Here is a 15,958-nt window from a genome sequence, read left to right as displayed (position 1 = left end):
GCCCAGCCGCGGGCCTGGCGCCGGCGCCGTGAGGGCTCTTCCCGCGGCTGCCGGGTGCGCTGAGGCGGCTTCCGGTTGGGCCTGCCCGGGTCACCCGTGGCTCCTCCCGGCCTTGCGCGGCTGGCGTGTCGTGCTCGGTGCCTGCCTCGCCTGGCTGGGCTCGTCCTCTGGGGACTGGAGTAAGTGCGAGGATGGCTGAGAGGGGAGGCTTTGGCCAGTCCCGAGCGGGCAGTGTCGCTCCTTTCTATCCCTAAAAGAAAAGAGGGGCGTGTGGGGAGATGCCTTCGCCGCCCCACCGCCTGGCTTTGGGGGAGCCGTGCCCTGCCCTGCCCTGCCCGAGCTCGAGGCTGGCTTCTGGGACCCTCTGTTCACCTTGCATGCTCCTTCAGGGCTTAAGGAGCGCTTTTAACAGGGCTGTTCTGAGTGGGAACATGGGGCCCTCCATTGCGACTGTTGTAAGCTTGCTTTTCCTCGTGTCTGTGTGTATCCCATCACTATTTTAAGGGCTCCTGGGAGCAGTGAGAAACTACAGACAGAAAGCAGTGTGGGTTAGTTAAGTGGGCCTCTTCTGCCATAACTGTTGATGACAGTGTAGGTGCAGCAGCCCCTTTCACCTCATAGCAAAGCTGTTCTATGCCAACAGTATTTACTGTCTGCCAAGTGCTACATGCCTCTCTTCAGGGGCTCTTGCTGCTCAAGGGATGAGACCCAGTCTTCCAACAGGGGAGTGTGATCCTCTTGATCCCTTTCTCTCAGAAGAGGAAAAGCAGTTCTACAGTAAAGCAAGGAAATTCTGCTAGCAGTGCTAGGTTTATAGTGTTCTTCTTTGCTTGATTGAGAAATGAATGAAATGAAGCCTGGTCTGGTGGATGCAGCTGAAGTACAAGGGCAGCTTGCAAAACAGGAATTTGGCAACAGCACTTCATCTTCAGCATGCTTTACTTTTATACTCGCTGTGCCTTGCCACTCTTGACTGTATAGTCTTGTCTAGGAGAGGAGATTGCGGGAACAGAAAGAGTTTGCTTCAGTAATCTTTTGTGATATAATGCTATATTGTGCAGTGTGACTTGCTGCAGGTTATAATAAAAATATTCCACTAATTGTCCCGTAACTATGCTGATGTTTGTTCTATGAATGTGACCTTAAATAATTACCAGGAGGTGAAAATGCCTTATTGTGCTTTACTTGATAATTTATTTTAGCCAGAAATAAAACTGTAGAAATTACTCGATATTCCAATTGGTGTTCAACTTGCTCTATTCATTAGCACTAACACCTTCTTAACTTGCTTTACTAAGTATGAAATCAGGTATGATGTAGTTTTATCAGATGCTTACTACTAAAAGTAGCAGGTGAGCGCTCATTCTGCTGATGTGAGGGATGTTGAATTGTTGGCAGAAAGTGGTCATGTAAAAAGACCGTTAAAATCAGTATGAATCTTATTTATCAAAGGGGTTTTTTTTTAAAATTATTCTTTAGGTTCAGAGAAGGTAAATGCCATCTACATATAAAAGCATTCTAAAAGTAGACATAATTCTCCCCCTTTTGCGTTTCCTTACTACTTCTAAGTCTTCATAGATAGGTATCTTAAGTTATTTTCCCCCCATTCTAATATATAATATTGGAAAACTAGTGCATAGTTTTCAAGACTGAAATACAAGAGGCTGTGACTAATTTTTATAAGATTTAGCTAAACTTGATTTCTTAAAGTGAAGGTGTCTGGCTAAATGTCTTGAAAACATTGGAAAGTTAGGGGTCATTCTCAGTGTGCCTAATCACAACCTTAAAGGTAGCAGCATAGAATGATACTTTAATATCCTGAGCTGGAAGATGTTAACCATGTTATTAAAAGCTAGAAACAGAGTCCTTAGTTCAGAGTTCCCTAGGCTTTTTGAAATGGTGTTCATCAACTGTGATTTCTCATTTCACTGTATGACTGATCTTCTGAGTATTCTAAGCTGTTATCATAAAAATATTTATAAATTGTGTATGAAAGATAATACTAGGAATGCAGAAGTTCTGCTGAAGTGACATGGATGATATCTTCAGGTAACACCAACCAGTTAGGTGTGGAGCTGAATCCTTTTTTATGATAAAACTTTGTATAATCTTACAGAAAACACCCATGATTTGAGTAAACAAAGAGCTGTTTGGATTTTAAGTGTTTTTCTCCAAAGCCAAACAGAACAATACTATGTAACTGAGAACTTAAACCCAAAGTGTCTGGTCTTACTCAAATTAGACAGTGAAATGAAATGCAAAAGTAAATGTTACACATGGTGAATGAGCTTTATAGGCATTTGCAGATCTGTTTGCCCTTCCCTCTGTTAGTACATGTTCTTGTTTGCATGGTCATGCTGCCGCCTTGTGGGTATTATTTGAGTGTACGCAGCAAATCTGTGTGTTTTGTAGTACTGTAGAAAGGAAGGTCTCTTTCTGGTTAAGGAGCCTAATGATTAGCAGTGTAGATGCTCAGATGCAATTTTTCATCTTCAGGGTTGGTAAACAAGGATTTGCCTTTTGCTTTAAGAAGTAATTTTTCTGAGCAGTATGTGAATTCATTATTTGTTTTGTTTGTTTTTACTATTGACTTTAGAAACTTGAAAAAATTGAATTACTTTTGTCTGCAACTTTTTAAATGGAAAAATTAGCAAAACTTGGTTTAGAAAGACTCTAGTGTGTTTTAATGAAATATGGAGGAAGCATCTTAGGAAAACAATTATCTAGATTTAAACCTTTTCTTTCATTGTTGTCCCCCAAGCATGGAAATATTAAGCATTAAGCTAATCAGTGAGACTACAGCAACGTAATTCAGTTTTTCTTCTGCATCAAGGAACTGGTTAGTTCATACTTAACAGGAGATTCTAGAAAAGAAGGAAGGAAATTCCCTGGAATCCTGACATGCTGATCTCGTGCTTCATTTGGGAAAGAAGTGGGAATGTGCCAACCCCCTTCTTTCTCTACAGGGCTAGGTCCTTTTGCTGCTATTTCCCATAAGGAGGTCAGGAGGAGAAATTAGCAAGTGGAGAGAAACAAGCACTTCATCCTGGATTTTGGTGTCTAACAGGAGTGTGAATGAAATGCATGCAGTGTTCTTGCCTGCTTTTTCAGGACAGCCTTTTGGTTTCTGCCTACTTGCTAGGTATCTGCAGTTTTATTGTGAATTCCAAGGAATCGTTGGTTCCTTTTGCACATTAATATTAAATATTTAATGCATTGAATGTGTATATAGATGGGCTTTTAGATTAGGGATGAGTGTCACTTCTTGATAACTTACATGTTGATTCCTGTTAGGAGATTTCTAGCAATTTAAAATTCTTTGTGTCCAGGATTGCTTATGCAAGGATTTATAAGTATTATTTTTCTAAACAAAAATATTAGCATTGGAAATTCAGTATCATTGCCAGAGAATTTCTAAGTTTAGGCTTTTGATTTTTTTAAAAAAATCTGGTTTATGTTAGAAACCATAAAGCTAGAACATCCTCTATTTTCCCCACTTCAAGATAAACTACACAGAACGTGATACAGGAACTGGACAATTTCTTAATTATTTTTTTTCCCTGAAGGATAGCATAGGTTTAGAAACTGGTTAAGGAAGTTGAAAGATCAATCGTCTTTATCCATGTCCTCTGCCTTCAGAGGCTAATAATTTATAGGAATTTGCAGTTAGTTCTTAAGGCATTTCAACCAAATCATTTAGATACATATGTAGTATAATTTTTAGCAAGGAAGGAAAAACTGCGCAGAATTCAAAATCTCATATAAAACACATTAAAGGGCAGACCATTTTTGTGCAACCCAGTGAAATATGTCAGTGCCTTTATGTTAAGAGTTCATCTAAACACTTCTCTCCAAATAGTCACTTCAGATATTAATGTTTGCTTAGCATTTTGCAGTCCATTTTCCTCCTAAAGCTCTTCCTGTATTTTCTTAATATTGTTCTTCTACTTTACTGCTAATATTTCTTCTACTGCAATTGCATGTTTACCTTGACATTCTTTATCCAGCATTTCTGTTAGTAGTTTTCTCAGAGCAATTTATCTTGCTTATTCCCAATCTTTTTCGGTGATTTTTTTTTTTCTAGTATTTTTTCGTATTTAGGTTCCTTATGAGCTACCACCTATATAAAATTCTATCCATGTGGACTTAAATTCTGGTAAGATGGCAACCTGTTATCTTTATTTTAGATTAGAACATTATTAAAAAGAAACTAAGGAAACCAATACCTCATCCTGTCCTTTTTTCATACATGTTTTTGTTACTCTTGAAATTCTCATCTGTCAGAGTCATTCCTCTCCAGCAGAAGTATTTTAGCCTTCTCTGATTATTTACAGATCACTGTCTAATCTGACACTCCTAAACATAACTATAATATTGAGCACTGGTAACACTGTTCAGTCATGAACTTCAAAAGTACTTAAAGGCTCCAGTTAAGCCTTCCAAGACCAGTGTGAGATGTTTCGTTACTTTAATCCATTGTAGCCTGCCTGAGCTAAGTACCATATCTGGTAATTGAACTTGAAAGATTTTAATATTGAATGTTATTTGAAAATGAATTTCAGGAGTACTGATCTATGAACTGGTGCGATAGTTAGGACCTCTGATTTGTAGCGTTTGTCCTGCAAGAGGTGCCATTGGAAAATTCATTTGAGTTGTTAGAAGGCTTTTAATTGATGTAATACACTGTCACCTATCTATTTGTGGCATTGATAGCTTTTATCCACTTTATCTGAGAATAATTTTGTAAACAATGGCAGTGATTACTAATCTTAGTTTAGAAAGAATTAATCTTCCCTTGAAATGCTCCCTTTGACTTTCTGGTCTGTGCTGATGTGCATGCTACCTGTTTCACGAGAGCATCACTCTTGCTTTCTCCTTCTGAGACAGCCAGCTCAGATGACAGTTTTAGGAAGAGCGGTCGGAGGCTGAATGATGAAGAGATTTAATAAGCAGCTGGGTTCACACATGTTAAAGTAACGTGCAGTCATTGAGCAGGTCACCCTCTCAGGGGAATGCTAACTCTAGTGCTATCAAAAAAAAAAACCTACTGACAAATTTAAAACATACTGACTTTGTGTGGCATGCAATCAAAAGCTGGTGGCAATAACACAGCAGGGTTCTTAATCACTTTGCTGTTACAGTCATGCTCCTGCTGTCATATTTCTAGAGGTTCATTTGTTAATTTGTTGAATAGAATGCTTAAGCAATTTATATGGTTTCCAACTTCTGTGCTAAGAGTATATGTAGTGTAATATTAGACTTCCAGATAGTACGGGGGAGATTTTTGAAAGAAATTACTCCATGTGTTTGCAACACTATGTGGAACATATTCATGGGTCTCAAGAGACTTTAAAATCTGTTTGGATTTTTAAGATTTTGTTTGCTTGTGGGAACGTAACTCTTGTTAAGCTGAACCCATGATGGGAAATACTGGGTAAGTTAGTGTATGTACCTCTTCAAGTCAAATATATTACTTAGTATTCTAGGAATAGCAGTGTAGATTATAGCTGCCAGCACTGCAGCTGAATATTGGGATTTTATACTTGCAAAATTTGACTGCTGACTTAGCTGTTTAGCTGGAAGTGTTAAAATAGTGATGGCTACTTGGTACAAGTTGTAGTGGTATTTGCCTGATGTATTGCAGATAGAAAGGTGATCTCTTTGGGAGGAGGGCGAATGACAAAATACTAAGTAATCAAACAAAAAAGGCATATCTTTAATGCAGTGGCAGTATGGGTCATACAAGTAGAATTTTGTGAAGATGAGCCCATTTCTTCTGGTATGAACTGGACTTTTCTTCTTCCCTCCCTGGTGAAGTGATCTTCCACAACAAAGGTGCCATCTTATTTCAGCCATTATCATATGACGCTTTCATGCTTTTCAGCAAAAGATCTTGAAAATTACTTCTGGGAATACTTTTTTTTAAATGGGAAGTAATATAAAAATTTATTTCTAGAATGGAGTTTGCTTCTGCTCCACAGAACCCTGCAGAAAAGGACCTGGGGGGCCTGGTTGAGATGAAGGTAACACATGATTTAGCAGTGCACCCTTGTGGCAACAAAGGCTAACAGCATACTGGGCTGCATTAGAAGAAGCATAGCTAGCAGGTCAAGGGAAGTTATTATTCCTCTCTTCTTGGCAGTCTTGAGGCCACATCTGAAATACTGTGTTCATCTTTGGGTCCCACAGTCTAACACAGGTGATAAAAGACCGAGTCCAGCAAAGGGGAAACTAAGAGGGTCAGGAGGGTGGAGGAGCTGGCATATGCGGCAAGGTTAAGGGAGCTATGCTGCCTTAGCATTCAAAAGAGAAGACTCGAAGGAAACCTAAATGCAGTCTTCCACTACCTGAAGGAGTGGGGGATTCATGTAGAAGACAGATCAAGATGCTTTTCAGAGGAGCACGGTGAAAGGGCAAGAGACAACAATGTGAAGTTGCAGGAAGGACGTTCCAATTGGGCATACTTAAAAAACATAATTACTGTTTTGATTAAGTAACTAAGTACTGGTTTTTAAAGCATCATCAATGCTTTGGATTAGGATTTTTTAAAAAAGCATGTAGATAACTAAAAAAGATGCCAGTTCTCAGAGTGCTGTAATGAAATACCATTGTGCTTCCTGTTCTGATCCATCTTTGTATAAGGTAGATAGAAAAATACATATATTTAGCTTTTTTAAAAGCTAGAAAGAAGAAAACTGAAGTAGGAAAGTGAAAAGATAGTCTGAAGTTCAAGAAAGATTAATGCTACTAGGGAGTCCCTGAAAATTAAAATCCCAAATGCATGCTTATGTCCACGATAGCAAAGAATATAAATTTCCAGTTAACTTTTAACATTTGGGCTGTGTAGAACAGACATGTGCTGGTTTTAATTACTTTCACTGAGTAATATAAATTATACATATTAAGCTGCGTTTTGATCTAAAATATTTTTTGTTAAAATAATACTGTGTGATAATCTCTTAACTGGTTAACTCAAACCTTGTAGTTAACTTTCGTATTTTAATGTTGGTAGGTGGAAGTTTTCTCAGATTCTTGTCCTTGTACTACTAAAATTATCCCTAACTAAAGATGCATCCAGACCTGTCTCCTCATCTGCACACTGAAGAATGTAACCTAGTTATCAGTCTGCTCAAGAAGTGTCACAAGGAGGTAAGGAGTTTTGAGCAGAGAAAAGAGTGGGTGGGTTGGGGAAATGAGTGTCAGATAAATTAGTGAGAATATTATATGATCATAGAGAGAAAAACCTCCTCTAAGCAGAGCAGCCATGAAATGTAGCTAGTACATTTTCACTGAAGAGGTATCTGACAACGGTGTGTAAAATTTTGCCAGTGATTTCATTAGGAAATAAAACATTCCTTAAAATTTCCTGTGCTACAGCTTGACAAGTATGAACCTATTTTAAGAATTGAAATAATTTCTGCACCTTTTAGTACTGTGTGCCCCTCAAAAAAACAATAATAAAAGCAACTTCAAATGCCCTCTTTTTGTACGCTCACAGCATGTCCATATTCCAGCTGTCCACCGGGCAGATGCTTCAGTCTATTTATAAGCAGATGTGTTGACAGGGATTCGGACATGCAGCATGCCTTCCATTCAGTGCTTGGAGACCTAAATGCGAATTACTGTTTGACTTCCATCTTAATAGGCACCTACCCAAGGATGTAAAATGCCAAATTGTCTTCAGACTTCTCAAGGCTCTGCATTGCTTCAAGAAGATAAATTTTCATCTCACTTGTTTAAAAGCCTTTTTTTTAATTTGCTCTGTAGTAAACCTCTAGATGTAGAAGAGTCAGCCCCTGCAATGACAGTAAGATATCTGCAGCATTGTTGCAATATTGTTAATTATTTTCCCAGTTCTCTCTAAATAGATGTTCTGTACAGATATATTTCTGTATTAGTGCATAAAAAGTTCAATTCCATAGTTTCCACTGAGGCAAAAATATATTTAAATGTTGACTATGAATGTGAAAACAGTGGTTTACACCATTACGTGCAATCTACAATATTTTCACCTCCATGTTCAGATGTGGTTTATACTTTTTTCATAATGCAGTTATCCATACATTCTAAGACAATACATATGTTAGCTTTATTGTTTTGAGCAGAATTCTAAATTTTCCTTTGCAAAAATCATTACAGAAAGAAAAACAAAGCTGAAAATACACAAAATGTGAGAGATGAATGTTTTGTGTGAAAGAGGGGTAATAACATTTTTGCAGATTTTTAAGTAGCTAAACTAACATACAAGAAAACTTATGCAGTATCACAATTCTTTATGACTTCTAAATTACAACAGTGAAGGGAGCAGAGTTTTAATATTAAAATTCACTTGCAATGAGTATACTGTACTGGGTTTGTTCAGCAACATTTAATTAGTTTTTGTTGGCACTTGTAGTACAATATCTTGAAATGTAAGTACACTGGAATCTGTTGATGCCATCTCATATGTGATACTTTCCATTCCATTGCCTGTCTGTTCCTATGCACTGTCCGAATTTTTAAACCTAAGATACAAAGTTCTTGTACAGAACATCCCCAAGCTTTAAAATGAAAAGTTGTATTGAGTGTAAAAGTTATGCTTCTCATCTGAGTTCTAAAATTGTAATTTGCCTAAAAATGGTTTAGGTAACTTGAGATTGTAGAGACTTCCTTTTTTTCTTTTTTTTTTGGAAACAACTTTAATGTTGTAACGTAGCTACAAGTGTTCGGTAGCTAGAATTAAGTGAGAAGACTCTTCTTGTATATTAACTACTATGGTATCAAAAGGATTGCCAAATAAAATGACTGTCAGTTAAGAGGAGGAGAAAACTTCTATAGGCAATATAAAATTAAAATGTTGTCATTAATTTTTCACAATTGTGAAAACAAAGTCCATCAGGAAAGAAAACGCACTCAGATTTGTCCTGCTTTTTGGTACATACATAGTTGGGCTTTCTATGCTTTCACCAGAGAATCCAGAAATATTCATTTACTACTTGAAAGTAATGGTTGACTGCTTGATTTTGTTTTGGTTTGGTTTTTTAATAAAAATGAATATTAATATATAAGCATCATAGCCTTTTTGTGTAATGTAGTTTATTAGACTACCTTGAGTTTAAAGGGAACTGGAACTAAAAGGTGTACTTGAATTCCTTGGCAGCAAGTGTTTCAAAGGAATCTGTTGCCAGTCTGACTTATGAAGGGACTAGGAGCAGCAATAATAGAGTCATGCACAGGATTATATTCTCTTGGTTTTGTTTGAAGTTGACCTTTACATGAAGAGGAATTACTCTTGTCAGTCTTGTGCTCAACTATGAGAGGGTATTTGTGCTAGCAGTCTCAGAACAGAAATGGTGAAGATGGCTGCTTTCACACTCAGTTGAAAGGAAGCAATACCTTTTTGTTTAAAATTCAAGGGGAATGTACTGAAATATTCTTTTAAAATTGAAGTCACTGAAATCTGAAAAGTCAGTGATCTTAATCAGTTATCAGTTACTATCTGCTGTTTTGTTATAATGCCAAAACGTCCTAAGAACCTTCATTTACAATTTAAGTTAATATTCCTGAGGGATGAAAAGCATTATTTTTTAATTGGGTGTCCTGTGTGTGCATTTTCACAGAAGTCAGTTTGATTTACTTTATTCCTAATCTAGAACCTGCCCATTATGTCAAGTTTTGCATCTCGTGAGGAGAGGTTAATGGGATTCCTATTTGATGTTATTGTTTTGGGTTTTTGTTTGTTTGTTTGTTGGGTTTTTTTTAACACCACCACTCTGGTGCCAAGTGTGTGCTTTAAAGAGACTTATTTTTATAGGTGGCAGCTGAAAGAAATGCGTATTGTCTTGCAATCATATCCCTGTAATAGGCGTAATAACTATTTTTGAGAAACTGATTCTTTTTTCCTCATAATCTGAGCCAAAAAGTTGACGGTTTAGGAATCTGGCTAAATAAACGTAGATTCAACTCACTGTATGCGCTAGTAAGAGTGGAGTTAGCTTGAAATGTGAGTGCTCACCTTGAAATGTAACATGCAGGTATGGGAATAGAATACAAAATTAAATCTGTATTAGCTAAAATGAAAATGTAAAAGCAAGATCAGCTTGCAGTAAAGTGACCGTTTATCACATGCAACAGCTTCAGAGTGTCATCTGATGCCCTTTATAAAGCAGAGAGGTATAAACAAGCTAATTATAGCACTGCTATAGTTAAGTGTTTGTCATAATCTTTATTAACCCACTCCTACTTTCAGTCATGTTCTATTGGCTGAAATCTTGTCTACTGTTTGAATTCTTAATAGAGTTCCTGTATTACTTGTATAAATTCATATAGCTGCTCATCAGCTACAGAAATGTGCATAGGTTTCCCTCTGAAATACGGAAGTGACTGCATTCTCATCTGGTTTGTTCTTCATGGCCTTTTTTTTTTTTTTTTAAAATTCATTAGTTCTCAAAAAGATTGGTTGAATTGTCTCTATTGATTGTATAGCTGTAAATATCTACTAAAACCTCAACTTCTTCAGGTCTTTTGAACTGCTTGGATGCTCTGCTACCAGATTCTGCTACGAGATTCTGTGGCATGTTAGCAAGCGTCACTCTGAAAAAGTAGTCCTTTTAGAAGGATGCATTCTGAGAGTGATTTGATGGCTGATAATATGAAATCACTTCAGGAAATCCTGGCTAAGAAGTTTTATGGTGAATATCATCAGGCTAGCTGGGGAATGCCTTTGTGAGGACAATGCCTGCAGTTTTTCAGAAACTAAGTAACACTTAAGTATGCATAAGGCCTGCATTTGAGCTGTGTCATAAAGATGGTAAATGCATCTTATTTATTAACCTCAAGATCTGGAGAAACTTAATCCCCTGTTTTTTCTACTGGTTATAACATTTCATTTAAGCCTAGTGCCTGCATCTTTTGGACCAACAACACATTCTTCATGTGGTTAGGATGATGTAGCATCAAGTCCTTTGCCTCTCTAGGTCGTGAAGAAATAATGAAAACTAAAGCACAGAGGACATTGGCTCCAGGATGCCTGTAGATCTCCCTACATCTTTCTGTATCACAAACTGGAGTTCAGAATATTTATTTTTTTGTACATTATTCAAGCTAGTGTGAGTGAAAGTTGTCAGACTGATTCCTAGATCAATAAAATATATGTTCTACATTTAAACTTCATAGCTTCAGCTTAGGTATCCTATTTTAGTCTGCTTATACAACGTGGTGAGTACCTTTAACTTTCAGCAAGGTGGGGGTGGTTCAAATGAGGTTCCGGAGTAGCTCTAACTGCTAGCTATTCAGTAACAAAGTTACAAAGCATCATTTTTCACAAAAAGAGAAAAGGAAAAGAAGGCCAGGATATGTTGCAAAATGCAAGTGACTTCTAAGAAATTTAGAGCTTCAAAGGAAGAAACCTTTGAATTGTAAATTTTTTTTTTCTCTCCTTAACTTATCAGCACAACATTTTGAAATTTTTTGGCCATTGCAATGATATTGACCGTGAGATGCGGAAGTGCTTAAAGAAAGAGGTAAGAAACAAATTTACTATGAGTTAAATGCTTAATAAAAAAAAAGTCCATGGGATAGAGTTGCTTTTCACTAAGTAGTACAAATCTATAAATAGGCCTTGAAATGTAAGCACATTCTGGAGTGGGCATTTGAGACCAAACTTAAACTTTTTTCGATAAATTTCTCAGGTAAAATCTGGCTTTAACAAATGGCATGGTCTATTTTTGGATATACAAAAATAGGCAAACACATTTTAACCAAACAAATACTGCAAATAGGAACTGACACTTCACAGGTTGCTTCTGATTTTTTCTTCATTTTTTTTAGTAGTGGTATTTGCACAGAATAGAAAGTAAAGCAGTAATGGTCACTTTTGCATGAGTAACACTTATTACTGAAGTCAGTTATGCTGACTGCAACCACTTGATGAGTTGCTGAGTTAGGCACTAAATGAAAATATTGCTGCTACCTACTCATTGGCGTACTACATCTGCAGATACGAAGGAATGGAAGACTAGGAGTTTAAGTAGATTAAATAGCTAATGGGCACATTTTCAGAGGAGTATCAGCTGGTCTTTATATTTGTGGTTGTCATGCCTACATGACAGAACACATAAATGAACTTTTCACACACCTTTTAACTTGAAATTGTACTTACTAATTTTGACATAATTTTCACAATTGTGTCTAAAAAAGGAGACTTCAAGTGCATGATAGCCAGAACAGTTTGGGCCCCCTCTTTTCCCTCTGTCAGTCTGTGGGAATTAATTTAATCTGCTTGTGTCAAATACCAGGGGTTTTTTTCCTCTGTAAAAACTGTAGCACAGATCTGGAAAATAATGAAGTAAAGTTTCTTTCTATGTAATCTTCTTTTTCTTTGTTCCATTGAAGCCTTTACATTACAAGCCTTTACAAAAGGAGTTCTTGATGGCTATATTTGTCTGTCTTCTTAAAATATGGCTACATTGATATACCATTACTAGGAAGCCCCTGAAAGGCTGTTCACGAGTATAGAATAGGTACAGATGTAGCTTTTAAAGATCCATTGTTCTCATTCTACATAAAAACATGGATGGGTTATTGAAAAATTAAATATTGGCATGGGAAAAAGTTAAGCATTCTGTAAATGTTAAGTAATGTTTCGGGCCATTATTTCAGTTATAAACCAATCAGTATAATGAGTGAAAAACTGCAAATCCTTTCCAAAATCAATCTACTTAGTAGTTTATTACATGCTATAGAGAATTGAGTATTTGTGGGTTACTTGGGTTTTATTCTTGATACCAATTATTAAAAAATTGAACAAATATATGCTCTAACTTAAGGCCAAGAATAATTTGCTTCTCATGAAATATACACTGAATAATGCATTGATTTTTAATTTTTCATTTTTTTAGCCTTGAAAAGGTTTCCTTTTTGGCTGCAATGAAAGAAAGTTAGGCTCTTCAGGCTTTTGCTAGTGCAGGGTCATACTTGAAAGCATAGTGGTCTTATGCATGTGTCTAAACAGTGAAGGCTTGCTTGATTCCCTTTTACACTGGAGTCCTGTCTCTGTTGCATTTCTTTTTTAAACCATAAAAAAAACCCCAAACACCCTACCCTCATTCAACCCAAATTTGCCTTTGTTCCTTTCATCTTGATACACTACTTTATCTGTGCATATAATTAATGATCAGGATCAAAAATAGACCAAGTCTGTGATGACAAATTCATGTTTCAGAAGGCAGACACACTTACATTCATCAGTATCTTTTAAAAGGAAAAGAGCCTGACCTATGCTCTAGAATAGCACCAATGCACCTTTTTTTTCCTAGTTCATGTGTGAAGTGTAGCTGTCGTACATAAGATGGCTTTATAATTAAGTTCCTCCATAAGATTAACTGAATCTTCTTTATTAGAATGGTCTAATACTCTTTAGCTTAATAACCTCAAACTTAGAAACATGTATTTTAATCAAATAAATGTTAATTTCAAAGTAAAAATGAACCAATATATAGATATTAACAAGAACTGCATTTCTAATGCATCAGTGAAAGATATTGTTTCTGTTCCTGAGTAATAAATGCTCTCTACACTTTTAAATTTGACTTATCTGTTTAATGATAACAGCTGATCTATTAATTTCCTTATCTGTCTTCCAGTATGAAGAAAACAGGGCCAGGAACCAGGCGATGCGACGGAGGCTAATTAATGCTCACAAAAACTCAGAGAAGTGAGCTGTACTGTAGTTGGACAGCTGCATCTCAGTAGGGACACTCGGGTGAAAGTTGACACAATACTTCTTTCACATCACCAATGCTCAGCCTGTGGTTTGTGAAATGCTGAAAAAATAAACGCACCTAATACATGCTCATTCCCAGCAAGGCAAACAATGTGGAAAAAAATAAATACAATAAATCATCACTCAGAACTTCATTTTTGACCTCTAAAAGAAAACTATTATGGCAAGTCTTTGTTCTGGCATAGTTTTGTTATGATTGTTAAGTAATGAGGAATCTGTGTGTGTAGAGTATTATGTATTCAAGGCTACTATATTCCCTACCTTGTGTTGAGTTGCGTTTATTTCTTTGCGTTTAGCAGCTTTCCTTTAATCTTTTTTTTTTTTCTTCCAAAACACTGAATGACTTCTCCATCACTCTTTGTAATGTTGTGATATGATAACACTACTTAAATGAATTAGCAAAAAGAAGTTTTCAACAGATGTGGCTTGAAATTGGAAATTGCCTATCAAGTAATAATTGGAGTTCTAGTATTTTATTGGAACCAAAATGATGAAACTTCCACTGAGAAGATTAGAAATCCTTCCTGCCAACCATACATACAGTGTAGACTGTTGTAAGACAATTTGTTCATCATACCCAAAGCAAGCGGCTTTAGAAATTCAGAATGGAACATTTCCAGGGATTTACAAAGCATTGCCTTGATTTTTGTTGAGTACAATCAATGTGTGCTGAGTGATTTTCGAAGAGGAATGCTGCCAAAAATACAAGCTAAATTGTTCTTCCACATACTCTGGTACAAAGGTGGAGTCAAGTTATGACTATTGCTGTTGAAGGAAGACTCATATTGAAGTGAAAGAAAGCGTAACTTGCCTTTCTGTTAGGCAAGTCAACTAGTATTGTGTTAACCAAGTTGCCTCGTTAGCCTACAGGAGCTGTTTATTTGCTATCAAACTGCAGAAAGTCCTCAACAAGTCTCTGAATTCAGAAGACTTGATATTAAAACCTATGTTGATTTGTGCAGTGATGGAGCTGCTTCTCTGGGTGTCTGCTGGATTCACCTTATTTTTAAATGACTTTTCTGTTCTGCCTAGCAACAAAAGACTATCTAAAAAAAACAAATTTTATTGAGCCAAATATACTAAGTGTCTTGAAACTTGAAGAAAGGGTGCCAATCCTATTCTACAATGAATTCTACGGTTTGTTGTAAGAACTATTGTTGACATTCAGTCTTGAAATTAGTATATGCACCTGCTTTTGGAAGAAAGCTGTATTTTGTGATCTATTTTGAAAGATTAATTAGATAGAATAATTCTGCTTACTTTGCAATACCTGGATGGACCCAGTTAAATTGGTAAAACTTAACCACAAATGTTTTCAGTGAAAATTCCAAGAAAAACTGAAGCAATTGTTTCTGCATCTTTTGACATGCTGTCTGCTTTCTTAAAAAACAAGTGAATGATGCATTATTTGAATTAAATACTTGAGTGGTTGGAAGTGGTGCAGTCTTTTTATTGGTACTCTTCAGAATACTTTTGAAGAGTACTTTATAGTGAAGTTCCCTAACTGGGAACTCTGCATCCTTGATCCTTCTTCCATTTGTGATGACAAAATCTACTTCAGGCAAGCTCTTAAATAGGATTTGGTGATGCTTGTAATCTTTAAATAAATAAATAAATAGAGAATTGTCCTAGAGATTAGGTTGAGAAGCTGATATCCGAGTGCAGAAGCACTGAAGCTTTTCTTTCTTTCATCAGCTTCTGCGAGTCCAGATCTTTCACTAGAATAGCAACAAAGTAAGAATCCAAGAGCCACTTAACACAGCTCATTAGTCAGAATCGTGTTTTCAAAGATCAATGTGCTTAATGAATGAAAGACCAAATGGCATGCACAATTTCTCTTGATACTTTGGACTACATTTAGCAATAAATCTATTTACAGATAAACTTTGTTTACCTAGTGAAAGTATGATCGTATTTGTCCTTCTGTTTCTCTTTGCTAATTGCCCACTCATAGTGTGGTACAAGATCGCCCATTGATTCCTGTGGTTTTGTTCCTTTTTTTTGAGAGGGGTTATGTTACTGATTTGATCTGGAAGCTGAGAAATACTAGCGTAATAATACTTAATGATTTATCTGACAGAGAAAGAGAGTAAGGGTGAAATGGTAAATGCGGGGTTTTTTTGTTTCCTTAAGTGAGCTGAGTGGTGAGTAGGGGACATGTTGGGTGAAATACACCTTATCTATGAGGACTTTGAA

At 36.6% G+C, this 15,958-nt stretch overlaps 1 protein-coding gene across 5 annotated transcripts; it reads left to right on the top strand.

The window, feature by feature from the left end:
- Positions 1-28: 28 nt before the first annotated feature.
- On the top strand, positions 29-15,646 carry CMC2 (C-X9-C motif containing 2). Of its 5 annotated transcripts, none has more exons than XM_072873141.1 (5): positions 29-179; positions 5,982-6,023; positions 7,013-7,149; positions 11,430-11,501; positions 13,623-15,646. In XM_072873141.1, exons 3-5 carry the CDS (start codon positions 7,069-7,071, stop codon positions 13,695-13,697), a joined length of 228 nt encoding a protein of 75 aa, XP_072729242.1. In that variant the 5' UTR covers positions 29-179; positions 5,982-6,023; positions 7,013-7,068; the 3' UTR covers positions 13,698-15,646. The 5 variants fall into 5 exon arrangements, with proteins under 5 accessions (XP_072729242.1, XP_072729241.1, XP_072729240.1 ...); XM_072873140.1 differs by having other exon boundaries at positions 5,957-6,023; XM_072873139.1 differs by lacking the exon at positions 5,982-6,023.
- Positions 15,647-15,958: the final 312 nt, after the last annotated feature.

Source organism: Ciconia boyciana, chromosome 9, assembly GCF_034638445.1.
Source record: "Ciconia boyciana chromosome 9, ASM3463844v1, whole genome shotgun sequence".
NCBI lineage: Eukaryota > Metazoa > Chordata > Aves > Ciconiiformes > Ciconiidae > Ciconia > Ciconia boyciana.
This window is presented reverse-complemented; position numbering and strand designations above follow the sequence as displayed.